The sequence below is a fragment of the Panthera tigris genome, chromosome E1 (genome assembly GCF_018350195.1).
Source record: "Panthera tigris isolate Pti1 chromosome E1, P.tigris_Pti1_mat1.1, whole genome shotgun sequence".
Classification (NCBI taxonomy): Eukaryota; Metazoa; Chordata; class Mammalia; order Carnivora; family Felidae; genus Panthera; species Panthera tigris.
This window is the reverse complement of record NC_056673.1, coordinates 1053574-1080372: the sequence shown is the minus strand read 5'-3', so window position 1 is coordinate 1080372 and position 26799 is coordinate 1053574. Positions and strand designations below refer to the sequence as shown.

The following is a 26799-nucleotide window of genomic DNA, read 5'->3' as shown; positions in this document are numbered from 1 at the left end:
GCTCCCCAGCTCCGGCCCTCACCCTTCCCGTCCACCCAGATGACCTCGGGGAGAAGACCCAGGAGCCGGGGAGGCCGAGAAGGGCAGAGGTGTGGCTGGAGGGCCAACCCGGGCCTGGCCCTTGGGCTTCCCTCCCCCCTCCCCAGAGTCAGAATAGCCACAGTGCGGGTCGTGCCTCCTGGTAGACGGTTCATTCCCTGCCCCGGGTGCCCGAGACCTCCTCCCTTTCCAGGTGGACAGCCACCCACCCTGATGGCCTTGTAGCTCACGGGGCACCTTAGCCGGCCGTGCACGTGAATACGACGGGGTCAGGGTCCACACAGGGGCCCAACGGTCTGTTCTCAGCGGCCGGCACCACGGCCTGCTCCGGGGGGAGAGCCTGGAAGCAGGGGAAGGGACCGGCTGTCCTCGGGGCACGTCCATCGGGTCTCTGCGAGTGCAGCCTCCCAGAGCCCTCCGCTTCTACCCCAAGCGGCCAAGGAGTAAGGGCCGGTGTGAATCTGGGGGGAGACCTGAGGCAGGACCCCGACTGCCTCCAGGCCCCACCCTCAATGGCCAGGCTGCAAAGTCACACGAACCTGTGTGAAAACATAATTTCCACAGGTTCCCTCTCCTGTCGCGGATCAATTTGGGAAAGCCAAAACGGATCAAAAAAAAAAAAAAAAAAAGCAAAAGCTAAGACACATTTATCTCTGATAATCGCAGTGATGTGTCAATGAGAGAGAACAGTCAGGCTCCCAGACCCCGGGGAAGGAAACTGCTTAATTACATGCGCGTCTCGTAGCGAAGTGTCTCACAGCTAAAATCAGATCCTGAGTGCACGAACGTTTGCGCACACGATGCATTTTCCCCTGAAAAGTAGCAGGAGCCACTCGGCTCCTGGGGGCCCCCGACGGGGAGAGGGCAGTGCTGGGGGTGGCCTTCGTGGCCGTCAGAGCTCTTGGGACACAGGCTCGTTTTCTTCCGGTCAGAGGTGTCGGGACAGTGGCCTCCAGCACAGTTCGCTGGCGTCCAGGGATCAACTGTCCTGGACGCTGGACACACACAGGTCACCGCTCAGCACAGGGCGAACTGGTGTGTAAGATGCAGGGGTGTGGTGGGGGGCGTCGGCTGTGCCATCTGCTTTGCCAGCAGCCCCCATCTCTGCTGGGGGGGGGGGGGCGTTCAGGGTCCCCACCTCCGGGGTGGAACCCCCAGCCTGGACGAGGCCAGCGGCTCCTTCCGACTCTCTGGCTACGGGTTGGTTCACAGACACAGCTCAGCCAGAGTGACCCCGCCACGTGGGGAATGTCCAGCAGAGACCGTGCTGCTGGCGTGAGGGGTCGTGGGTGGCGCCCCATCCTTAGCCTGAAGTGGATCCCGCTGTGGGGACAGTTGGCGCAGAAAAACCAGGTCCTTGGTGGCATCGCTAAGTACGTAAGATCAAGCTTCGCCGGCGTTTGCGCTCCGTGTGGACGGTTTTGTTACCTGAGCCAATAAATCCCTTATTGTTTACGTCGGCTTGAGTTGGGCCTTTGTTACTCACAGCCGGCGGCACTGGGTTCACACCGTCTCCGCCTCTGTGGCCGTTGGTGAAGACCCAGCCCCACGCCCGCACGAGCTGGGGGCCGGGAGCCGCCGCTTCCCCGGGTGGGGCCGGGGTGAGCTGCTCGGGAGGACCAGCCGCGGCTCCAGTCTTTAACCGGGACTGGCTGTTGTGACACACGGGGACACCGATCTGAGCGCCGTGGACGGGTGGCCCCGTTGCCTCCTTCCGCGGGGGAATAATGTGCGGTGGCGTCGAGAACACTCACCGTCTGGACTGGACGTGGGGTGGCCTGGCCGGGCGGGGAACTGTCCCTGGGAGCCGGTGGGTGCCACGCAGCTCTGGGGACGCTGGCCGGGGCACGTGGCTGCCGCCGGGGCGGGGGCTCAGGCCGCCGAGGAGCCCCCTCCTCTGACTCTGCCCTTCCCCCTCTACCGCACACGGCGGGCGGTACCCGCGGCCCTTCCGGCCACCGGGCCCCAGGGGCGGTCGCGTCTCCTACGGGGTCACTGCGGGAGTGCGGGCCGGTCCCCGGAAACCGCTCCACGCCCCTCCCCCCCTCGCGGCCTCCCCGCGACCCGGCGACGCTGCTGGAGCCGCGACTGTGCACCTGCACCTGGCAGCGAGCCCGCTAGTCCCCCCCCTCCCCTCCCCCCCTCGCGGAAACGCGCTCGGGCGGCGCCGGAGCTCAGCACTGAGGACCGTTCGATCGAAGCACGGCGGGCGCTTGACCCGCCCAGGAGGAGCAGGGCAGGGGCCGTGACGTGCCCGGGGTCTTCACCCTCAGTCACCACACCCGGGCAGCAGACGGGTCCCGCTCGCGCAGCCGCTGGCGGACGGGCCTCGGGCGTGTTCGCATTCGCGTGTGCGCGCAGGGGGCGCCGCGGCTGCCCTCGTGCCTGCCGTCCTGACCACAGGACGGGCCCCTGCTCACCCGGGCTCCGGCGTCAAGTCGCTCGATGACCTGCCCCCCACAGCCGGAGCCCCCGGCCCAGCTGACGCGCATCGGAGGAAGCCGGGGGACCGCACAACAGAGGCCGCTTCCCTCCCTGCCCACCCCCTGCCGTCCAGACTGCACCCTGGGATCGGCCCCACGTCGACACCACACCTCCCCAGAATCACCTGAGTCGGTTTTCCATGGCCGCGTGACAAATCACCACGAACCCCGCAGCTTCACCCGGCCGGACGGGCACCGTCCTGCAGCCCCCTCCCCGGGGTCGGGCAGCCAGGTGAGGCTCCGCCGGGCCTCCGCTTCCGGGTCTCTGCTTCCGGGTCTCAGGGCGTCTCCACTTCCGGGGCTCAGCCGGGCCTCCACTTCCGGTCTCCACTTCCGGGCCTCAGTGGGCTGCACCCCTCGCAGACGCTCGACTGGGGTGGCGTCTGCGCCCAGCCTCACCCAAACTCTTGGCAGGTCATAGGGCCGAGGCCCGGGTCCCTCCGGGGCCCTCCAGCCCACGCCCAGTCCTGACACGTGGGCCTCTCCTACGAGGGTCGGCAAGTGGCTGTTGGCTTCTGTGGGGCTGCCGGGAGGGGGACACGGGGTCCCACCTGTGTCACAGCATCACGGGAACGCCACCCGTGACCTATGCCGCATCCCGTTGCACAGGAGCCTCACAGCCCTACCCTCACCCCGGGGGGCAGGGGTCCCACGAAGGCACGAATGCCTGGAGGCCGGGCCCCCAGGGACCCCCCTCTGGGTCTGTCTGCCCAGCACCCATGTGGGAAGAGTCCAGAACCCGGTGCCTCCATCACTCCCCATCGGCGGCAGAGTGTGGTAGGCGTTTGGGGGCGTCAGCGCCGGTCAGGGCTGTGTCCCCAGTCCACACTGGCGACCTGCGAGCTCCCGTTTGTAATCAGTCGTGCACAGCACATAGTGGATCTTCCACTATCTGGGCTTCAGTGTTGCCCCCACCTCCCACGGCCCCCTCGTCCCTTCTCCAACGCTCACTCGCCGAGGCCGGGACTCCAGACCCAGCCCTTGGGGGCCACGGCGCCGGGTCTCACGGCCGTTCTGCACTTTGATCGTCAGAAACTGTCATTTGCTTTTCACCGCAAACACTTCCCTCCAACCTACCTGTTGATTTCTGTAATTATGTGAGTTTTTTTTAATTCCTGGGGCTTCTAAGTGATTCTGATCACGATCTGAGTGGCTCCGTGGATGGTGCCCCCTCACGCCTACTCGAGGATGTTAAATACACTCAGAGCCCTGTTAACTCTGTTTCCTCAGGTGTGAGCTTCTCCGTGTCCACCTTGCCATCTCTTTCATGAAAGCTCCTGGTTTTCGTGGATCAAATGTTGACGGCTGCGTTCGTTACAGGTGAGAAGGAGGTTCGCCATCAAGTCAACCACCCTGGCGATCCCGGGTTTGGGAGCGCAGCCGATGACCCCGTGGAGCACCCCAGGTCGCCTCCAGCTCCCCCACCCCGCTGACTCCCAGTGGGACCCGCCTGCTTTCTGAGGCACAAACCCGGCTGTGTCCCGGGCTCTTACCGCCTCCTGTTTCTCTGTTTGCTGCCTCTCAGGGTGGGCTCCGTTCCTGCCTGCTGCTCGCCCTCCTTGTGCTCCAGCACAAACGCATCACGGCATCCATTTGATTTGGGGACAGGAGGGCCCAGCACGTGCTTGCTTCCCCAGCCACCTTGGGATCCAGATCCCTGGTGGTGAAAAGCAGATCAGGTGACCTAGGAGCATCACACGCAAGCACTGTGTGACCCCGGACGACTGTCTTCTCTCTGAATCTCAAGTTTCTTGTAAAAAAAAAAACCAAAAACTCGGGGCGCCCGGGTGGCTCCGTCAGTTGAGCATCGGACTTCGGCTCAGGTCATGATCTCGCGGTTCATGAGTTCGAGCCCCGTGTCGGGCTCTGCGCTGACGGCTCGGAGCCTGGAGCCTGCTTCGGGTTCTGTGTCTCCCCCTCTCCCTGTCCCCCTTCCCTGCTCACGCTCTGTCTCTGTCTCAAAAATAAATAAAGATTAAAAATATTTTTTAAAAAACCCAAACCCTGAAAAGTTTGGAAGAAGAACTATCTAAGACCTCATCCAGCTTGGGCGTTCTAAAATCCTGATGTCATCCGCACAGCCTGGCCAAAAAGGACCACCCGTGCCCGTGCTCAGGACGCTGCCCTCAACAGTGACACCATCACGGCCAGACCTTCGCTTGAGAGGCTGGTCTCTGCCAGGTCTTCCCAAAAATGGATAGTGCCCGTGAAAAGCATCAAATACCCTCAGGATGATTTTTGTGTATTCCTCCCATTCCTTATGTTTTAAATTCGATAAACAATCACCATTTTCAGTTCACTAGAAAAGCTAGATTTACATGTTCGCCTCACTGGCTTTTAAGCCAGCGAGGATGGGGACAGTCCTGTATTCCGTATTTACTTTTCTGGCCTCAGCTCCTGGCACGGGCCTCGTATGCAGGGGGCGGGGCAAACATCAGGGGAAGGAAGCAGGGTGGCGGGACAGTCCCGGACCATCTGGCTTCAAAAAGTTTTCCAGGAAAACAACCACTTCCCGGAAAACGCTGCCTCGCGCTCCCGTCTGTGAGCTGGGGGCCGTGGCTGAAGCGGCAGGGTTTTTGTCCAGGGCCCTGCCGGTGGGTGTTCGGGAAGACGGCCTGACGGCCTCCCTCCACCTTCGCCCCCGGTTCAGCCGCTCGGCACCTCAAGCTGAGCGTCAAACCCACGGCGACACCTGCCCGAAATGGAAACCTCCTTTCCGTCGTGGGCCCCGAGGTGTAAGACGGAGACACCCCTCCTCCCGAGGGCAGCAGAGGAGGGGAAGCGCGTTTGGCTGCGCGTAGCAAGGAGAGGGCGCACAGCCCCCGGGCGCTCACACACACACGCCGGCCCAGGCCGGGGGCATCGGGCACCTCCTCCCAGCCCCACTGCCCAGGGGAGGGGGGCAGGGGGGACGTGCAGGGGGTCTGCCCCCCCGGAGGCCGGAGCCCCCACCCCAGCGGCACCGCAGAGTCTGAACCCGCAAGTGACCCGTCACCGTGCCACAGGTCGCTCCAGAACAGCCACGTTAAACCACGGCTCGGAGCAAACGCTCACAGACGCGGAGTCTCTGTGGGTCGCGAGTCCAGGCGCAGCTGACCAGGGGCCTGCAGCCCGCGGACCCACAGAGCCCTGAGGGGGCTGACTGCCGAGCCCCTCGCCCGCCGTGGACAGGATGAGGCTCCTCTCGGGTGGTAGGACAGAGGACTCCCCCCCCCCACCCCCCGCAAGGCCCTCACCCACGTGGCTCACTCGCTCCGTCGGAGAGAGGAGGGGGGAGGGCACAGGGTGTGAGACCCAGCCCCGCGGGTCCCATCACTTTGCGGAATTTTCTAGAAGCGCCCAGAGGAGGGGCCACAAGGGGCACGTGGGCCGGAAGGCAGTCCCTTCGGGAACCAAGCTCCGTCGGAAGCCCCCTCCCCATCGCCATGGGCCCCGCACACCCCGGCCAAGCGTCGTGGCCCCGCCTCTGCACGCCCCGCTTCCTGCCGCCTCCGCCCTCCAACTGCAGATGCGGACGACCGTCCAGGTCCCCACATTCAGCCTGGAAGGGGAACCGCGAGGGCGGAAAACGGTGGCCGGGCTTCAGGCTCACCCACAGAACAGCCCAACGTAACCCACTGTCCCCGCCGCCCACACTCCCCTCTTCCGAGGCCACGTGAACCTCCATCACATAATGAAGGGTTTGGCTCTCGGTGAGAGACCTGAAACGTCACCTTTCCGCCAGCCAGTGCGCCCCTGAATGACACAGAGTCTAATGAGATGTTCAAACGGAAAACACTGAGCGACTCCTCGCTTTTGTCCTGACGCTCACTCAGCCGCGCTGGCCCGACTACCACCCCCCACCCCCCCGCTGAGGGCGGTGTCGACCTGACCTGGGCAGTGCAGCTTGATCCCTGGGAAACCACCCACGTTGTGCCCCTCGCCTTGTTAGCATTTATTTACCATGACAGATTTCCAGAAGGATGGAAGGATGATACGGTTACGTGTCAATTCTTGTCTCAAATGGCCCAGCAGCCGAGGGCAGGGGGACCATCCACGACCCACAGAGTCGGGTGGAGGAGGCGTCCGGGTCAGGCTCCGTCCCCTGCCCCTCAGGGCACCGACGAGGCTCATCCCAGCCACGGAGGCCGGGCCCTCGGGACTCTGCCAGGACCGCGCTCTGTCTCTCTGTCTCCGTCCTTGTCCTCAGGCTGAGCTGTTACACCGCTCAGGGCCCGGATGCTGCGCAGGGAGCAGGCAAACCCCCAGACCCGCTGGTCGTGCTGGACAGCGGAGCCCGTGAGCAGACTGCCTGGTGCAGAGCACAGAGGGGCCACAGGTGGAAGTGCTGTGTTCTGTAAAGAGCCACCTTCTGCTGGGAGTCCCTCTGTTCCCGCAGGAACGCCTGTCTGAACCCACAGATCACTGAGCCGTCCTGCCTCGAGTCACCAGACCTCGGACACGGGAACGAGGAAGCTCGGACGAGTGGACAGGCCACCAGGCCCGGGATCTGGGGGCTCGGGCTCTGGCGTCTGTGCTCTGACACCCACTCAGACCCCATGACCTTGTCCCCTGACCTGGCCCGGGGCAGTCGGGCTCTCTCTTTCCAGCACCGGGACTTGGGCCCCAAAGACCCCAGCCCGTCTGCTCGTGCGTGAGGGGAAGGCACGCGGTCGTGGGTCTCTCCCTGTGTGGAAGCAGGAACAGCACCCTGTGCAGAGACGAGAGCCCAGAAGGAAATGCCCCGGGGAGGACCGGCCGGGGTTACGATGACAACAGAAACCCGAGACAAAAATTGCGCCCCTCGTCCCATCAAAACCTGCACTCGTCCCTGGGGCGCCCAGGTGCCTTTTCGCACGCCGACCTTCTCCCCGTGTGGGCGGACGCAGTGCACGGCCGTTTACGTTCCTTCCTATGTAGCGTGCTATCGCGAATATCTTCTCGGTCTGCGTTGCCTTTTTAATCCCTTGTTGTCCCCCACTCTTCTCCTTTTCCCATGTTCCCGTCCAGCCCCCACTGTGCTTCCGGGGGGGGGACGGCGGAGGACCACCCCACCCACCCCGTTCCGTGCGCCCATACAAACGCACAAAGGCGTCCAGACCTACATCTCTGCGCCCGTAAAACGTTACCCGCGGTCCGCAGACCGAGGTAGGAGAATTCTGAAGGCCGTCGTGGGTTTTTGCAGCGACGTGAGCACACGAGGCCCAGGCTTTTCTGTCTTTGTAGTCTCCAACAGGCGATGTGCTCGAGGAATGCGGCATGACGTCGTCCCGCAAGGCCGTCCGACGCGAGGCGCGTACGCCCCGTTGGCAGGAGGAACAGACATCCGGCGTGTTGGCCCATCCCTTTAAAATGTCTATCTTCCGTTTGTCTATAAGACATCCGGTCACACAAATGCACACGCACACCGTGGAGGTGCGAGCTGGCATTGACGGAGAGGCCAGAAGCCCTCGGAGACCAGCAGTCTACAGCAGGGGGGGTTCTTCCTTCCCGGCTGCCTTGGGCGGGTGTGCACACGGCTTCTAGCGGGGCCGCCACCCTCTACGTGCCAGCCCGCGTTGCTCTGCACGGATGTCTCCTACTTCAGGACGAAGGGACAGACCCCCCAAAAGTGCATGCCGGCTCAGAGGCCGGGTGGCGTTCTCATCGTGATGGATGTTGGGTGGCCTCACCCTCAAAAAGTCCGTAGCAGTTCATATCCCCACCAGAACGTGCAAAAGGCCCGTTTCCCCGAGTCCTCGTGGTTTGCTGATCTGGCAGGTGGGGGTGCCAGGTGGCTCTGATCCGACGGGCACCTTTGAGGGTGAGTGAGGGCGTCCGGCAAGGTGACGGCCGAGCTCTTTCTTGCTCAAGTGTCCATGACTCTCTAGTGTCTCTTCTCAGAGCTCACCTGCTACAGGTGTGTCTTTCCCGGCCCCAGCCAGCGGCTCGGGAGGCCCAGGGACTCGCGCGGAGGTGGCAAAACCGGCGAATCGAGGGCCAGGAGGAAGGAAGGAAGGAGGAAGGAGGAGGAAGGAAGCTGAATGCCGTCCAGAAGATGGTCTTTCCAACCCAGCTCAACCATACGAGACCACGTAGGCCAAATCCCAGAACAAACAACAAAGAGCAGTGCGCGATATTTGCAAGATGAGCACATTCGTAGTAAATATTTTAAGATCAATGGCTGCACAAAATGCATTTCCTGGGAGTTTCACTACAATCGCTTTGTCTTAAAGGTGCCATTTCAATAAATATTCATGGGGAAACTCATTGATGTGTTTTACCACTTGGAGCGAAAACTTCAAAGGTCCTAGAAGAAAAGATGTAGGATGTGTGTTTTACCCTCTTGGGAGAGAGCGTGGAGAAAACCGCATGATTCGCTTCGGTTTTCCGTGATGACAACCCCTCCAGGGCCAGGCGCCCTGTCCCGCCCACCAGCCCTGGGCAGAGCCTGCTGGCAGGAAGGGGTGCGGGAGGCAGGGGTGCAGCAGGAAGGGGTGCGGGAGGCAGGGGTGTGGGCAGCAGGGGTGAGGGAGGCAGGGGTGTGGGAGACAGAGGTGCGGCACAAAGGGGTCCGGGCTGCAGCGGCGAGGGTGGCAGGGTTGCAAGAGGCACGAGTGGTAGGCAGGGGTGCGGGAGGCAGGGGTGTGGGCAGCAGGGGTGAGGGAGGCAGGGGTGTGGGAGACAGAGGTGCGGCACAAAGGGGTCCGGGCTGCAGCGGCGAGGGTGGCAGGGTTGCAAGAGGCACGAGTGGTAGGCAGGGGTGCGGGAGGCAGAGGTGCTGGGGCAGGGGTGCGGCTGGGCCTGCTAGCCTGTGCTCAGTGTCTCAGAGGTCCCGCCCACAACTGCCCGCTAAGAGCACCTGCAACCCCGCAGGGTGCCCCGAAGGTCACATTGTCCCAGATCCTCCCCACTCACTGTGACCGGCTGTGCTGTGCCCACTTCACCCACAAGGTCACCCTGCCCCGGCCCTGCATCACAAGGTGATGTCGGGCCCCACTGTCCCCTTGGCTCCGCCCCCGACCCCCCTCCCCCCACCTGGGTTTCTCACCCGGAGCTACTCCGGGCCTCTAGGAGCCACTGAGGCTGTGAGGATTGGAGGAAGCCAGTCTCCAGATGCCACGTGGGTCACCTCCAGGCCTCGGGGCCCCTGGCGGGCACAAGCTGGCTGCCTGCTCTGGACAGGAGGCCGCCGAGCTCCCCTGACGTCACCCTTCCTGGCCCCTTTTCCTGAGGCAGGAAGCGGACTCACAGGCAGAGCCCTGAAAATCTGGCCGCTTATTCCTGCCAGCTTTCTTAGTCTTGGGTCGACGTATTTACCGTTATAATGGCAAGTCGTACCGCTGGCAGTGATCAGATCTGCTGCTCCTTTGTTTAAGACGCTGGCACCACTCCCGCGGCGAGACAATAAAACCCAGACGCCCACTTGGCTTGGCATTCAAGGCTCTCTGTCATCTGGCCACACAACCGTCCTCTTCGTGGCCGCCATCCCCAATCTGCTCGGCCGCTCCGGACGGCTGGCCTTCCACGCTCCTCCGTCTTCCCGGGATGACTTTCCTCCCCGTCCCTGACTCCGAGCGTTTAAACAGCCTTCACGGCCCAGCTACCTGCCTCCTCCGGAGGCCTTCTCTGCCCCCCAGGCAGAAATGGTGGGCGTCTCCTCCATCTGACGCGTCGCCAGCTGCTCCCCGTCACGGGCGCCCTTCCTGCCTGCCGTTGCCGGACTGTGAGCCTCCGCGGGGTGGGCGCCTGACTCCTGGTTTGACCGTGACAACATCAACGCCAGTAACGGCAGCGAAGAGCCGGGGGGGCTTTAACATGTGATTCCACTGGCTTCCCCAGATCGGTCTCCCGAGGCCCATACTGTGTTTACGCCCATTTAAGAGATGAGCAGATGGGGTTCCGAGAGAGAGGGTGGGTTGGTAGGGCTGGGATTCCAACTCGGTTCCTGATTAACGGCCCTGACCCACTGGCTTCACTAGGTGCTCATTAAACGTTTGCTGACTGAATATTCGGACGTCGGGCCGCAGCCGTGACTTTGCCTGCGGGAACCACAGGCGCCGGCAGAGCGGAGGCCGCTGGGGGGACGGGGGAGGAGCGACCCGGGTCTCCGTCCCAGACGAGCCTCCGGTGCTGGCGAGCACGTGGCAGACACGCTCGGCTCAGGGAGCGGCCACGTGCACCCGGGGCGCAGCCAGGGACAAACGCAGAACGTGGCCCACCTGCCCGCTGGCCACCGCCCAGCCTGACCTGACGCTCAGAGGGGGGCCCCGCCCTCCCATCCTGGGGACTTCTGGAGACACGGGAACACAGGCATTCGGTCATACACACTCACGTGCACACCCGTGTTCACACGCGCACACACACACGTTCGTGCATACTCACGTGCACACACACATGCAGACACACTCGTGCACACATGCGCACACACGTGTAATCACACTCACACGCACACACACATGCAGATGCACACGTGCGCACACACACGTAATCACACACACACTCCGAGGGTTTGTCAGGCTTCACGGCACAAACAGAGGGTGGGTCTTGTCTCCGGAGAGAAGCTCGTGCTGAAGGCCGGTGAGCGGGCGCCTCCCTCCCGAGCCGTCTCCGTTCCCGTCCGTGCTGGCTTCTGGCTTTGCACGCAGAGGTCAGAGACGGGCCGGAGTCCCGGGGGGGATGGGCAAGGGGAGCAAGAAGAGAAGGAAACACGATCCACGTGGGGGGTTTAACTTCCACTCGGCAAGAGCGAGATCCCTTCCTAAGGTGGTTCTGGAAACACGGAGGCGGTTCCCCTCCTGAACCGGGAGGGTCTGGAGGCCGTGACCACCTCCTCGTGGCCCCTGGTCTTCTTGTCACGAGAGCCGGGAGTCAGGGGTGGGGGTGCGCGGTCTCTGCGGGGACCACACGGAGCGGGACGCGGCAAGTGCCCCCGTCCCAGCCACCCAGCCACGCAGCCAGCACTCAGCCCGCCCGGGGCACTCACTCCTACGGTGACCATTTATTCTCGCTTGTTGTGTGTTTCCCTTTGGCCGGGGCTGGGGGTCCCCGCCCCCCAAAAGGACCTCAAGTCCCCTCTTGGTTACCGACGGAAAGGACGGGAAACCAGACGGGTCACAAGGGCTCATCCTGCTTTAATTCAGATGCCCGACGGAGGCTCAACCCCCTCGGGTGTGAAAGCGCGACGGTCAGTCCACCCTCGGGAAGGGTCCTGTTGACCTGCTGACTCGTGTGAACGCCCTCCACGAACCCCACACCTTCTGCCTCTGGAAGTCTTTCTTCTGGCTTTCACGAGGGGAGGAAGCTGAACAATTATGTAAGACTGTTTTTTTGCAACAAGTTTATGGATATATTTCGAAGGAGGCAAGCATATGCCTATTAAGCACGGGGGAAATTATCAGTGAATGTTTTAAAATGACCAATAAAAATGAAATTATCATTGCTCATTGTTTTTTATGGATCGTAATGTGTTTTGGTTTTTTGGTTTTTTTTTTCTGATGGAAATATCCAACAAACTCCCCTCCTAGACGCTGGCCGCTAATTACACAGTTAGCACACAGTAATCCATGCAAGCGGGTTCTCGCCTGTCATAATTCATCTTCGTAAATGTAATTGGCCCAATGAAAGAGACCACAAAATAACTCACAAAGAGCAGACAGATTCAATAAAAACCGAGTTTACTCTCCTCTCTTCCAAAGCCACAAGCTTGAGACGGGAGCTTTTAAGCCCGGATCGGATTTCTTCTCAGATCGCCACTCCCCCCACAATGCGATCATTACCCGACTATTTATCGAGGACCCCCTCCACTCGAATCACTGGCTAAGTACCAGGGAAAAGCAAAACTTGGAACGAACTCCCGGCGGCCGGCGAGGAACCGACAGCCAGGCCGGGAAGCACGTGAGCGCGGACGGAAGACACAGCGGAGCGAGCTGGACGGTAACGAATGTTCCAGAAGAGCCGCAGAGGTGGGGCTGCGGTGCAGAGGCCGCGGGGTGGTTTCCTGCAGGAGAATCTGCAAGGGCTTCATGGAGGAAGTGGCGTTTGTGCTGAACTGTGCAGGGTGAGGGGGTGGGGAGGAGCTGGGGCGGGCAGGCGTGCAGACAGAGGGGCTCAGACTCACACGGGGGCAATGTTAGTGGGGTGCCACCGGGAGGGCTGGGGGGCGGAGCCCAGGCAGGTGGAAGGCTGTGGGGGAAGCAGGCCTCTACGTTTGTAAGTCAAGGGCGGGCCCCTTCCCCCGTTGCGTGCGGACCCCGCCTGCCACACCCTACGTGGAGGTGACTTAGCCACCAGCCTGTTCCCGGGGGCTCAGAAGGATGGAAATGCCGTGGCCAGTGCCACCGAGCTTACGTCTGCACTTATGCGTGGATGCTGGAGCGGGGTCACTGCTCAGGTGCGGCCGCAGGTCACAGAGAAGCCCGCCATCCACCCGACCCCATGGAACAGCAGACGCTGTTAGCGGGAGGCTGCAGGCGCTTCCAAGGCAAGACGTTGGGCCATTTACTGCCAAGCACTTCTCTCCGTCTCCGCCGCCAACATTCTCCCCCTCGAACGAACGTTCCGACGAGCCAGGAAAAGACACGGGGAAGGAATGTTCCGGGAGACAGGAGGGGAATGTAATGAGTCACAAAGCCGGATCCTGGGGCAGCGGGGGCTCTCGGGAGGGAGAGGCCGTGGGCGCCACACGCGGACAAGGGAGTCTGAAGAGTGCCTGCCGGACTCGGAGGCATCGGGGCCGCGGGACAGACGTGTCAGAAGAGCGGGGCCGCGGGAGCAGAGCCCAGGTGGCCACAGCGCGAGGAGAGAGCTGGCGTAGGAGGCGCACAGTGCGCGCGGGCGTCCTGGATGGCCGCCATGGGGCCGTGGGGTCTTTGCTCACCTAAGACCAACGAACGGTGGGGAAACGACAGATTTTTGCTTTTCCACCGGGGGAGGGGTGTGCTGCTCTGCCCTTTCCACCTGGAGGGTCTTTGGGACGTGTGCGTTGTGTCCCTCGGGAACTAAAACCTCGCTTGGCGGCCTGCGTGCGTCACACACGCGCCCGTCTGCTCCCCAGCTTGGCTTATTCCCTCTGCTACTCCTCCGTTGATCTGCTCCCCACTCTCTACCCCGTGGCTCCCTGGGGGACAGCCTGAATCTTGGGTTCCAACACTTCACTGCTTTGTGACAGATTTTACTCACATCACAGCCCCACGGCCCTCCCCACTCCCTGACTTCCGGGTAAACCATGTGACTTGTTTGGGCCAATGAGATGTTAGTAGATGTGATGCAACCAGAGGCTTGCAAGGACCTTGTGCAACTGAGGTCGCTGTTTTTGTAACTCCTGTGATTCACGGAGAAGATTACGCACCAGGTAGAGGACATCACTTCAGATGGAGCCCGGGAGAAACGTGGCAAAGAGACCCGCGTCTACCCCGTAGCCTGGAGCCCTGCCCCGCTGACCTATAGCCTGAGTTAGATTAACCTAGATTAGCTGTACTGCCATCAACCCTCACATCCTTGGTTAGAAGAAATGCTTTTTGCTTTAAGCCACTGAGTTTCGGGGAGGTTTGTTACACAGCACGGCTGCATTCGCTGACTGACACAACCCTGCCCGTTCAAGTCCCCCACACTTACTCCATGAGCCCGACTGTCACAGAGACAATCACTGGAAATAAGAAAGACTCCCCCCGTCAGGGTTATTCGGGATTTCTTCGAGAAGGCTTATTCCCTAAGTTCATACACTAAACACACAGATGCTTGTGCTCAGCCTTAGCAGGAGCGACGGAGGTCAAGCGTGGGGTGGCTATAAATTAGCACGAGACTCATTCTGTTTCTTTAAGCGAGGGAGACAGGCCTGTAAGCAAATAATCACATCCCAAGTACCGGCCACGTTTCTTATCCTAAGGCAAACCAAGTGGAGATTTGCAGATCATCATTTCTGCAAATGCCCTCGTTTACACTTAAAAGAAATTATCTGCGGGTATTGAAAAAAATAAGAGAAAATCTACAGTAATTACGAGTTTTCCTTCTTCTTTCTCACATACCAGGAGCCAGCGAGGAAGCGGAACACGGTACGGTCTTACCATATGTCAGTATCAAATACGTTTTCCTTTAAAGTGTGTTTTGTGCCTCCTTCTGGAAGACGGGGAATGAAACGTTCTCGTAAACAGACAGAAATGATTCACGGGATCATGATTGCTTTTCATCAGCTGTATCAATTATGCACAACGATGGGACGTGGGGAGGTATATTTACAACTCGCTAAGAACACTCCTTGGAACAATCCAGACCCCATTAGGTCCTGGTGTTCTCAGCCGAACACGGCTGGGCTGGCGGTCGCCTGAACCTGGTCCTCCCAGGCTGACCCGGCCCAGAGGGACGGCATGCGGGGGTGGGGAGTCTCTCGGGTCTCCTTCCACCGAGAAGGAGGAGCGGGAGGCCGGCTGCGAGACGGGCACAGATTGTTACCGGGTCGTCCGTGAAGCATTTGGTCATCGAGCCAAATAGTAACTGTGCCAGGTGATGGGGATACAGCAGCAAAGCCCAAGAACCAATGCGCGGTCCCACCCCCGTCCCCACCCCACCCCCCCACCCCCCCCGTTTTACCACGAGCTCCTCCATCTACTGTGTCGTCTACGGGAAAACATGACCTGACCTGCCTGTCCCTCAATTCCCTCATCCGTAAAATGACATCATGGGACCGCTGCCAGAATGACATAGACCGATGCGCGTTATACCAGATGCAGCCAGGTGCCCACCCCATACCCACAATCCCCTTCTTTACTAGGAGGACCCCAATTTTGTTGGGGTGGCTATGCATCCGGATGGAAGGCTCGCCTTCCCGGGCTCCCTCGTGGCCACGGGGGCCGCGCACCTCGGTTCCCACCCGTAAGAGTAGATGGAAATTTCGGTGAGCGCATTCCTTCCTGAATAAAGGCACAGAGTTTCACGAGAGACACTGCTCGTTCGCCGTCTCGCCAGAAACGCACATTCAGGACATCCAGCCACCCGGGCCCGACGAAGCCACACGCCTGGGATGACCCTGACCTCGGACGCCCTCCTTGGGCACCTGCTCCAGCCCTGTTCCCGCGTAGTTCCAGGCAGCACTTGCTTCGGCCACTCTCCGGGGGCCTCGCGCTCCACGCGGACCAACGTATTCCTAACCGCAAACAAGCAGAGCGTGGGCACGCCTCCAGCGTCGCTGATGTCGTGCCCACAGAGCACGACAGCGCGGGGAGGGGAACACGGGGTGTCAGACACTTGGCGGGGCCTCCGATCCAGGCCAGAGGGAATGTTCTTGGGGAGAGAGGCCGGCGGGAGTGCCGTGGGCTCCGAGTCCGTGGGCTCCTCCAGTCCCTGCCGTCCTCCTGTCTCACGGGGCCGTGCCCCGTTTCTGAGGCCTCCTGCCTTCAGTCTCCCACACTTGTTTCCAGACAGATTCTCCCACCGTGGGTCTGCTCACATCCCTCCTCCAGGCGAGAACCCCCCGAGGGCCCCTCGAGGCTTCCGTGCATCGGGCCCAGAGCACCAATGCTGCCTCTCCACGGAGGCCCCGGCACAGCTTGGAAAGGAGCAAAATGTGTCTGAATCTAATTCCAGCCTTAAAAACATCACGTGATACGTTCTCGTTGGTTTCAACAGACGGGAGTTTGAACCCCCTGCTGATGGGCTCAATTCGTACTCCAGGGAGACACTCTGTCTGCAGCCAGTGGTTCTGGGTGTCCCCGCAGTCCCCAAGCTCCCTGTCCTGGCGTCTGGACGGGACCCGAGGGGCCTCCCGTGACACCTCCTAGCCTTTCTGCGCACCATCCCCCCCTCCCCCCGGCCGGTCCGGCAAACTCCCGTGGGTGCTCCCGTGTCCGGGTGGTGATTAGAGCCTCTGACTGTGACACAAGGGCTGAATTTTGTTCATCACGGGGAGTTTTCTCGCTCACTCTGGCGAAACAAACCGCCCCAAGCAACCGTTCTGTTTGCTCACAGTTTTGTGGTCGGGGTTCTGAAAGGGCTCCGAGGGGCGGCTCTCGCCGGGACGCTGTTATGTGCTCTGCCCGTGCACAGGGTCACCTGAAGGTTCCAGGGGCTGGGATGCCCCAGGGGGGGCCCCTTGCGTCATGCGGGGCCACGTCCGGCCACATCGTACTGTCTTCGAGCCAACGCAGACTCGGGGAGCGGAGAACCAGACCCCAGCGCCCGACCAGGGCACATCACAGTATTTAACCCAGCTTACGACGAGCCAGCAAGTGAGTGAGGGTCTATGTCCTGAGAACGGAAGGCAAGTGCATTCTCTGTTCACCGTGCGGACCGGCCGCCTCTCTGAGGCTGAAGGACCAAGTGCGGGGGGCAGGCAGGCGGGGAGGGAACGCGTCCGGCTCCTGGGAAGGCCAGGGATAAATGATGAATCAATCTCCCTCCCCCGGGGACCTCCTGCCCCCACGTGCCGCAAACAGGGAGCGGAGGGCGTGACGTTGTTTGGGGCCACCTCGAGGGTCGGTAAGGGAGACGGCAATCGGGTTCAGTAATCCACGCTTCCCGACCGGAGCCACTTCTGTGACCCCCCCTCGGGGCCCCGGCAGAAGAGGGGTGCTTGGGGCAGCTCCTCTGAGCCCCTCCCGGGGCCAAACCCTGCACCCCCGCCCCCACCAGCGGCTCAGCCTCCCGGGAGAGGCCGCGGCCGCCGACAGAGCTCGCCTTCCCCGGTCTGATATCCCCACATCTCCCATTAGGAGTTCAGTTATGGGAGCCTTCATAGCAGGTGTCATTAAATAGACATTAAGACCCAACAGGGATGTTTTACGGGACCGTTACCATATGCCTGATGTTTGCGGTGACAAATGGAGATCCAGCCGACCACGCGTGTGATAATGGGCCCAGAAACACCCCCTGGGGTGAGGTAATGTGATGGGGGGGGGTGAGGCGCGCACGGGCTGCCTGGTGCCCTCCACCCGCCTCTGCCCGCCAGAGGGGGCTGGCTCCTCGTGGCCGACCCGGCCCGGAAGTCAGCCTCACCCCGGCCTCCCGGGTCCACCGTCCGGCCACCTGGCCAGCCCGAGCGTGCTCCAGAGAAGCCTGTCCTGCGACTTGAGGACAAACGGCCATGCTGCCTCAGTTTCCCTCAAGCCGACTGGTCTTTGGGAACCAGACGCCAAAGACTAAAAGCGTGCTGAGCTCCTTCATCCTTCTGCTGGTCTGGAGGGCTCGAGGCCCCATCCGGGCGAGGAGAAGCTGTCCTCAGTGACCCTGCACGTCGTCACAGGTGATGGGTGTTTGCCCACACACCCATGCGCTCGGAGCCTCCGGGACCGGCAGGCGTGGGGTCCTGCCTTCCCACGGTCAGAGGGCCAGCTCTGTGACTTGTCACGCACACTCCGCTTCCCCATTTCCCTTCCCCGGGCTTCCCTGGGTGAGGACCATCGGCCGGGCCAGCCCCTTCCAGACCGTGACCTCGGGTGGTCCTTCGACTCACCTTTCGAACCCCCGTCTCAGGCTGGCACTTTCTGCGGGCGAGCAGCAGGACAGGCGGGGGGAGGCTCGGGACCAGGCTCCGGGGAGGGGGGTGGGGAACCCGGGTGAACAAGGCCATGTGCCTGCTGGGAAGGAGGGGGGCGGGGGCCGCCCTGAGCCCGAGGCCCCCGCAGACCCCGGCACGTGTCACGTTGACTGCCGCTCCGTTATTCGTTTGTCATCTAATTTGTGAAACTCACCTGTGTTGAACAGTCCAGGTCACTGGCAGTCCGGGTATTCCTCGACACCTGGTCCTGAAATATCGTCTTTAGTTACCCCGAACTGACTGAGCGGTGAGCGAGAGCTTCCAGAACTTTAATATTTTGATACCCTTTTGGATTTACAGAACAGCCGCAGAGACGGGGCAGAGGGCTCCCGCCACCGCCCCCCGGGCATTAATAGAGCCTCATGGGATCGGGCGAGCTCGTCGAGGCTGGGACACGAGCCCCAGACCCCGACGCGGGTCCCCACGGTCCACTCTGCTACCCGTTCTGCTCCCCTGCGACTCAGCCTGACCCCAAGGACAGGTTTCCGTGGGGCCCGTGGGCTGCGAGCCCACCACACCCGCCGAGTGCCTGCAGGGCAGAGGTGGTGCATCCTCCCAGAAGCAGGGCCTCTCAGGGCCCCTCACGAGGCGGCTTCTCCCCTACGTGGAGCCCCAGGCGCCGTGCCCCAACCCCGCACGGAGGGGCCATCTGGAGAAGCAGGGCCCGCTGCGGCCGTGGACGTCCCAGGACCCAAGGGCTTAGGACCGCCGCGGTGCGCGTCCCACGAGGTCCTGGGCAACGAGGCCCCAGGACCGGGGCGGCCATGCCGAGCACCCTGTGTCGGGGCGGGGGCGGGGCCTCCTCTGAGATTTCCTGACCGGCCCGTCTGCGTGGGCGCTCCAATCCCGCTCACTGACGCGGGCGTCGGCATCTGCCGTGGGGGGACTGGTGGCCCCCAAAGAGAGGTGTCTGCACCCCGACCCCCGGAGCCTGTGGCCGTTACCTCAGTGGGAAACGAGTGGGTCTTGGCCGATGTAGTCAAATCACGGATCTCAACGGGACATCATCCTGGATTACCCCTAAATCCAGTGACAAGCGTCCTCACCAGAGACACGTACACAGGGGAGAGGCCACGTGAAGGTGAACAGAGACGCAGGGTCGCGGCCACAGGCAAGGACACGTGGGGCACGGCAGCTGGACGGGGCAGGGAAGGACCCTCTCCCAGCGCCTGTGGGAGAGGCTGTCCTGCCCACACCGAGTTTGGACTCTGGCCTCCAGCGCCAGGAGCGAATAAATTCCTGTTGCTGGCGGCCAGCACGCTCGTGGCCCCGGGAAGCTAACGCAGGATCCCTCGGGGAACCGTTAAGGAAACTGAGTCTCAGGGCAGCTGGGTGGCTTGTCAAAGTCACGCGGATACTGGGCATCAGAGCCAGGGCCTGCTCGCGGCCCAGGCGGCTCTGAGGCCTGCACTGCGTGGCTCTCGGAGGCGAGAACCACCTCCCCCCGACCCCGCCCCCGGCCCCGATGCCGGGCCGCCCCGATGCCAGGCCCAGCCCTGCCGCTCTGGAGCCCTGCGATTTGGGGCAAAGTATTCAACCCTCACCCTCCCAGTTTCTGCATCTGTAAAATGGGGGGCGGCGAAAACAGCACTTTGCTCCCTGGGCTGTTGTGGATTTAAGGGAGCAGGCGGGTGGATCCTCGGACGGCACCGGGAGCCATGCCCGGAACGCGGCGGCACCGGGGAGGCACCTGCCGTAACCATGGTCAGCGGGGTCCCCGCCCCCACTGGGACCAGGGTGTGCCACCCTCGAGGCCGTGGACACTGTGGGGTGTCTGGCTCTTTGTTGAGAGGCCCCCCCGGGCGCTGTAAGATCTGAGCCACGCCCCTGCCCTCCGTCCGCCCCACCCCCAAGTCCCGAAGAACTTGCCGGATCTGAGAGACACCCCAGCCCGCGGCTGGATCTCCTGCAGGTGGCAGGACGTGGGAGACAGGGCTGGGCGTCAGGCCCCAGCGACGGAGCCACCAGGGACCCTCAGCGGAGGCCCCCGGGGCGGGGAGGCCACCTGGGAAGCGGACGGATGGTGTCGTGAGCCCGCACCGGTGCCCCGTGTGCCACTGACTTTGCAGTCAGCGGGGGCAGCAGAAGCATCAGCCGCTCGTGGACACGGGCCTCACTCGGAGCGTCAGGTGCGAGACGAACGGGGCGCGGGGCGCGGGGTCGGCGCCCGGTCTGTCCCGGCCAGCACGGCGCTATGTTCGCTCTTCCTGTTCTTCCAGGCTGGCGAACTGACCCACGCAGGGACGGGGAGGGAGAGGCCCCAAATCAAATCGGAGCGCGTCTGATGGCCACCGACAAATAGAACACACACGCCCGAGACGAGAGTGGGAGCTGGGCGCGTAATGTAATTCAGAGGAATGGCTTTGCCAGAGCAGACGGAAGCCGTGAGAGATTTACGCCCATGTGACAAAGGTTCCCGAAAGCAGCGGCTCGCCCCCACCCCCGCCCCGGCCTGAAATGATGGTATCTGCTGTTGGCAGACGCAGCTGAATTGGAAAAAGAGAGACCGCGCTCGAGGATTGTCACTTCATTTTACTCTCCTGTGGCTGCCATCCAGCCGGCTCAAGTGCCAGCCCCTCTCGGGCCCCTCCCAGGGTCCTTCCTCTCCCCCTCCCCCGTCTTCTGCATAGAAGCCTAGAGAAGGAAGTGCTAAGGCCCCGGGGTCAGGAGGTCTGAGTTGATGTGGTTCTGCACTTTGATGGCTGTGTGACCTCAGGCCAGCCACCTGCCCCTCCACTGGCAGGGCTTCCCCGGGCAGGGCTCTACGGGCCTGCCTGGACCACTGTTATTTTCTGAAAATAACAGCAGCAATGATGGCACCAATACTGTTTACTAAGTGTTTATTCCAGAGCCCACCTGTGTCATGTCATCAATTCCTCAGGAAAACACGAAGGGAGGTGACCTCACTACTCCCATTTTACAGAAGAAATAGAGGCTTAGAAAGGTAAGATACTTTGCCCAAGGTCAAGCAGCTCATCGGGGCCACCCTGTATGTTTGTTCAGGTTGTGTACTGCACAAAGGAGCTATGCCTTAGAGGATGACATTTACGTTACAGACAAATGCTGACTTACAGCATGAAGTGGGCACAGGGCTCTCGGGCGCCCCGGGCACGTTCTAGAACGACATCCTTCATAAACGCACCCAGACACCCACGACACATCCCCGCTCAGGAGCACGGGCACTCACACCGTCTCTTGGCCTGACTGCCGCTGACTCCGTGAGGTTGCCTGGCTGGGGGATGAAGCAGGTGCACACCGGGGTCCCCGAGACCCGGAGCCCGAGGGCATGAAGCGGGCCGACCCCTGGCTGGGTTGTGTCTCGCCCTGGGCTCCCCAGAGCACAGAGCCCAGGAAGAGGCTTACGTACCAGCACTTTCGGAGGACTGTGACCCCCACGGGCGCCCAGACCCGGCGGCTTCGAACAACACCCGCTCTTCTCTTGTGGTCAGGAGGGCAGAAGCAGTCTTTCCGGCCAAACCCAGGGGTCTGTGGGGCCGCACTCCCTCTGGAGAAGCCGATCTCCTGGCCCTTTCCAACCTCGAGAGCCACATTCCCTGTACTTCCCGGACTCCTGGCCCGGCATCCCGCCTCGCTCCCCGAATTTCCTCCTCCTACAACCAAATCTCCCTCCGCCTCACTCCAGAGAGGACCCCTGGGCTTGCACTCAGGGCCACTGCGGTCATGCAGGGTCACCTCTCATCCCAAGACCCTAAACCCAGTCCTATCTGTGAAACCCTGTTTGCCTTTCCAGGAGCAGGACCTGGGTGGGGCGGGGCGGTCATGGGGTCCAGGGGGCGGGGCTGTTATGCGGTGCGTCCAGGGGGCAAAGAGGTGACGCATCGCCTGCAGCCTGTGCAGGAGGCCAGCCGCTTGGCTGGGAGGGGTCACCGCCGGGGTCGGGGGGAGAGGAAGCACATTTCTGTGACCCCACCCGCTTCGGTCAAAGGTGCGCCCGTGGGGTGTGCGCACGGCCCCACTTCTGGGTTGTGCCCAAGTGCATTCTGAGCTCGGGGACATGGGAACAGACGAGGCCTTCAGGCTGTGGACTGGGGGCAGGCCCTGCTGACCTGCACAGCCTGGGGGTTGCCCACCCGAGCAGGGCTGGGAGAAGCACAGGCCCAGGGGGCTGCAGGCGGTGCCCGAGAGGGGTCCCCTGCAGGTGCCCAGCTCTGTCCTCAGGTGTGAGAACAGTCCGGACGGAGGGAGCACATGTGAACTGAAGCGGGAGGCTGGCAGTTAAACCCCGGAACCCGCACCCTCCCCCCGCCATGCCCTCCGACCTCTCGCCCCACCTTCTGACAGGGCGGCCGTGCTGGGCCATCTATTAAGTGGGGAGGCAGCACCCCCCCACCCTCTCCCCGCCCCCCACCCTCTCCCCGCCGTATATGGGGGCTCTAGTTGTGACTCCAATTGTTGACCCCACACCATCACTTTTAGCTTGAAGGAAGAGAGCTGTTTTGTTTGGCTCTGTTTTCAATTGGCATTAAGGTCTCCTGTGGGCCCACCCGGCCCTGAACCCCCGGCCCTGACCCTGGTCCTAAACCCCGGCCCTGACCCCGGCCCTGACCCCAGCTGAACCCTGGCCCTGACCCTGGTCCTGAACTCCGGCCCTGAACCCCAGCCCGGACCCTGACCCTGAACCCTGGCCCTGACCCTGGTCCTGATCCCGGCTGAAGCCCAGCCCTGACCCCAGCCCCGATCCCGGCCAGACCCTGGCCCAGGCCCCTCCAACGCCCAACACAAACCATGAACTCGGCTGTCCCCTCACAGGTCACAAGAGCCCATAGTCGTGAGCCTGCTTCTCTGCTCAGGGTCGCAGTGCTGCTGGGGGAGGACCACCGGCTGAGCGGAGGGCTGGCCTCGGGCACTCCAGGCTGCTCACCCCCTCCCATCCTGCGCTTCCTGCTCCCAGAGGCTGCTCCAAAGACAACGCCTTGACCAGTGCCGTGGCCGAGAACACCTGCACCGTCCGCGTGACTGAGCCCCGGTGAGGCCTCCACATACACCATCACCATGTGGGGTGCGGATCAGAGACCCACCCGTCCGGCGGCTGCCTGAGATCAAACCTGCCCCCTGCCAGCCTGGAGGGACGTCGCTGTCTCCCGTCTCTCCCTGCCCTCCACCAACGGGGTTGGTCATAGATCACACCCAAGGAGCCTGCACCCTCGACCCTCAGGTCTGGCCAACAGAGGGGGAGCCCTAGGAAAAGGGGCAAGTGCCCCATCAGGAAGAGCGTGGGCAGGGTCATCTGAATGACCTCGGAGGGCTTGTGGGCTCCTGGGAGGAACTGAGCCCGTGAGTGCATTTCAGGGAGACGCAGGTGCTCCCGCCCTACAGGTGGGAGGTCCAGGGCACCTGCCTCTTGGGGCTTCCCCGCTGACCCTGGGGACCAGGAGAGAGGCTGGGCCCCGAAGAGGGCTCCCGACCCGGCCTGCCCCCGTGTCCTTCCCAGGTGCTTCCATCCCCAGTCCTGCCCTGCCCCCTGCCCCATGTTCTCACCCCGACCCCTCCCTCCTGCACCTCTGCTCTCCGCTGACTCCTCTGGCGGCCCGGGGATCCCAGTGAGACTGTGCCCCAACCCCTCCCATCTGGAGGCGCAGGCCGGCTCTGGCTGCCCAAGTGAGGGCATCTGGCACCATCAGAAAGTTCCACAGAGGGACAGTTGACCTGACCTCCTGGCTTTGACCTTGGCCTTGACCATGACCTTGGTCCAAGTCCCAGTCCTGCTGCACTCACTCCAGGTAACCCCTCCACTCTGCCTCAGACACACCCAGAGGGCGCCCCCAGACTTGGGCTGGGCCCCAAACACAATCACCCCCCAGCTGGTTAACGTGAGTTCCTGGTTTAAGCGGGAAGACGGACAGAGCACCCCCTTCAGACTTCAGCTCCTACGTGTGGGTCTGGGGTCTGCCTCCAGGCTCCGTCACTCGCCAGCTCAGTGGTCAGGGTAATGTTCTAAGAGGCAACTCTGTGGGCCTCAGTTTCCCTTTCTCACCTCACAGGGACGTCCTAAGGGGGACCGCAGACCCTTTGCGGGCTGTGGAGTGACGGACCGTTTCCCAATTTCTTTATCCCAGATTCGGGGGCTCCCCGGGGCCGATCGACCACCTCTCCCCGGCCAGGAAGGGCAGTTCCCCCGACACCGCGGGCTCGGGGCCTGTCGTCCTTACACAGGGCTCTGCGAGCCCCGCCCGCTACTGCGACCTACTTTCCTTCCCCGTAAAAGTGAGTTTGCTCTGTGCTGACGCACTTGTCTCTTTATTAGGGCAAACCGGGCCCTGGGAGGCAGCGTTGCAGGCCACGGCTGGCAAGGTTGCCATGGAAATTATCCACTTTCACTGAATTATTCATTTATGCAGTCCAGCTAGGACGTCCCCCAGGCTCACTGCTGTGACAGACAGACCCTCGGACGGACAGGCGTGTGGCAGAGAACGAGGGCGGGGGCCCCCAGCGCCTGCCCTGGGCTGCGGGAACTCGATCCACAGTGATTTCCTGCCCAGACTCGGAATCCAGACCCTGAGGGGACAAGCCTCCTCCCCCGACCCCGTTTCAAAACCCAGAGATGGCCGTCAGACAACTCAATCAGAAAAAGATCAATCAGAAAAATCAGCCCGGAATCACGCTCACCACAACGTTACCAGGGGTTGTTTCTGGGTAATAATATTTTGGGCAATCTTTTTTGAGTTTACTTATTTTGAGAGACAGAGAGACGGGGTGGAGGGAAGAGGGGAGAGAGAGAGGGAGAGAGAGAGGGAGAGAGGGAGGGAGAGAGGGAGGGAGAGAGGGAGGGAGAGCGCATATGCAGAAGCAGGGAAGGGGCAGAGAAAAGGAGAGACACAATCCCAGCAGCCTCTGCACCATCATCACAGAGCCTGACGAGGGGCTTGAACTCCCGCACTCAAGATCGCAACCTGGGCGGAGACCAAGAGTCGGACGCCCAACCAACCGAGCCCCCCAGGCGCCCCCTTGTCTGGGTAGTCTTCGTGCCTTTTGCCCTTGATGTATTTTTATTTTGTTTGAATTCCCTAAAATGAGCACACGTCAGCATCATCTGAGCCGGGGGCAGGGGAAGGCACTTTCATCGAGTGTCACAATGTCGTCTGTGGCACAGGTGGCCACCCCCGCTGTGTGCACACCTCCTTGGACACCACGCAGGCAGCACCCGACCCCACCCCGTACCCGTCCCGGGTACGCTGGCAGGCGGCCAACCCCAGACCTGCCCGGAGCCCAGAAGCTCGATCGGAGCTCACTCGACACCCCCGCCCCCCCGCCCCGGCTGCTCTCAGGCATCCACAGGCCGACCGCAGTGCGGGCCCCGACGCACCCTCCCCTCCAGTTCCCGAGAAGCCCCTGAACTGACCAGCAGAGAACGAGTGAACACACGGAGCAGGGCTCATCCGCGTCTGGCACCTGGAGAGCGGAGCCCCCGCCCCTGCGGCAGGGTGCAGGCCCGGAGGGCACTCCGGCGGCAGCGGACGAGGAGGAAGCAGCCCGGAGAGCACCCCGAGTCTCCAACAACGTGGCCCTGACGGGGGCGCTGGGCATCGCTGATGTTACCAGCGGCCAGGGCCCGCTCTCTCGCCGAAGTGTCGGGAGATCGGTAAAGATGGGTAAAGTTGCTCCTGTTGCCTGGAAACTCCTAGAAAAGAGAGTTAACCACGGTCAAGAAGGGAGCGTGCAGGCTCAGTTACCGGGCGTGCGCGCTGGGACGCAGGCGGGTCGGGTGGAGAGGTTTCCGACTGCACCTCCGCCCCGTCCCCAGCCTGGCCCTGACTGTTGCCCAGAGACCTGTGAGGAGCTAACACGAATCACGTAACGGGCAGAGGTTTTAAGTCCATCCCCGGCGGTGCCTGGTCCTGAGCCGTCCGCAGTGGGCGCTCGGGGCCCTTTCGTTGAACCCGGCTCTTGCCGAACGACTTCTTTTTAAAATCACCGCTTACCGGAAGCCTCCCGTGGAGGCCTGGCTCACGTCGTGGCCCATAAGCCGTGACGCCCGGGCCGCAAGGTGCCGGCGGCCACTTCTCAGAGACGAGGAAACGGTGTTCGCAGAAATTAACGTTAAGCGTCTGAAGTTCCCACGGTCCCTCGGTCGGCTGTCGTGATGTTAATGCTGTGTGACAAACACCCCCAAACCCCACGGGCCACAAGCGCTTGCTCCTCCTGACAAGTGTGGCTCCGGTGGGCTCGGCCCGGGGCTGCTCCAGGAGCCCGCTCGACTTCCTGAGTCCAGCGCTCCGCCGGGACGCGGGACCCTCGTGGCAGACGGCAGAAGACGGTAAACCAAGGCAAATGTGCAATAGCCAGTTCGTGAAACCAAGCCCCACACGAGTGGGAAAGGGGACACATCTGGAATCTTTAGCTGGGAGGGACCGTAAGGTGCCACCGCAAAGGGCGTGGGAGCATGTCAGCAGCGGGGTTAGGAAGTGGCAACCACAGGATGCCAAACCCACAGTGAGCTGCTGGCCTTACTCAGTCCTTCTCCCTGGGCAGAGCCCGAGCTGGCAGCTCCTGGGTGTCGGTGGCTCTCAGCGGGATGGAGGGATGAGGGATGGATAGAAGGGGAGGGAGGGATGAAGGAAGAGAGGAAGGGAGGAAGGGAGGAAGGGAGGAAGGGAGGAAGAAGGAAAGAAGGAAGGGAGAGAGGAAGAAGGAAGGAAGGAAGGAAGGAAGGAAGGAAGGAAGGAAGGAAGGAAGGAAGAAGGGAGGGAGGGAGGGAGGGAGGGAGGGAGGGAGGGAGGGAGGAAGGAAGGGAGGAAGGAAGGAAGGAAGGAAGGAAGGAAGGAAAGAAGG

The 26799-nt window shown here is 62.2% G+C and overlaps 1 protein-coding gene and 1 long non-coding RNA gene across 6 annotated transcripts; both read right to left on the bottom strand.

Annotated features, from left to right (window-relative positions):
- Nucleotides 1–670: 670 nt before the first annotated feature.
- On the bottom strand, nt 671–2641 carry LOC122233476. The gene is made up of 2 exons (XR_006211010.1): nt 1794–2641; nt 671–1467 (listed from the first exon to the last, which is right to left on the bottom strand). It is a non-coding gene; the product is annotated as an uncharacterized LOC122233476 (long non-coding RNA).
- A 9499-nt stretch (nt 2642–12140) lies between these two features.
- On the bottom strand, nt 12141–26597 carry LOC122233484. 5 transcript variants are annotated; one of them, XM_042965846.1, is made up of 5 exons: nt 25950–26597; nt 25370–25648; nt 18164–18217; nt 17268–17342; nt 15068–16834 (listed from the first exon to the last, which is right to left on the bottom strand). In XM_042965846.1, exons 1-5 carry the CDS (start codon nt 25988–25990, stop codon nt 16498–16500), a joined length of 786 nt encoding a protein of 261 aa, XP_042821780.1. In that variant the 5' UTR covers nt 25991–26597; the 3' UTR covers nt 15068–16497. The 5 variants fall into 5 exon arrangements, 2 of the variants coding, with proteins under 2 accessions (XP_042821781.1, XP_042821780.1); XM_042965847.1 differs by lacking the exons at nt 15068–16834; nt 17268–17342 and adding an exon at nt 12141–13359; XR_006211024.1 differs by lacking the exons at nt 25370–25648; nt 25950–26597 and having other exon boundaries at nt 15068–17342; nt 17469–21780.
- Nucleotides 26598–26799: the final 202 nt, after the last annotated feature.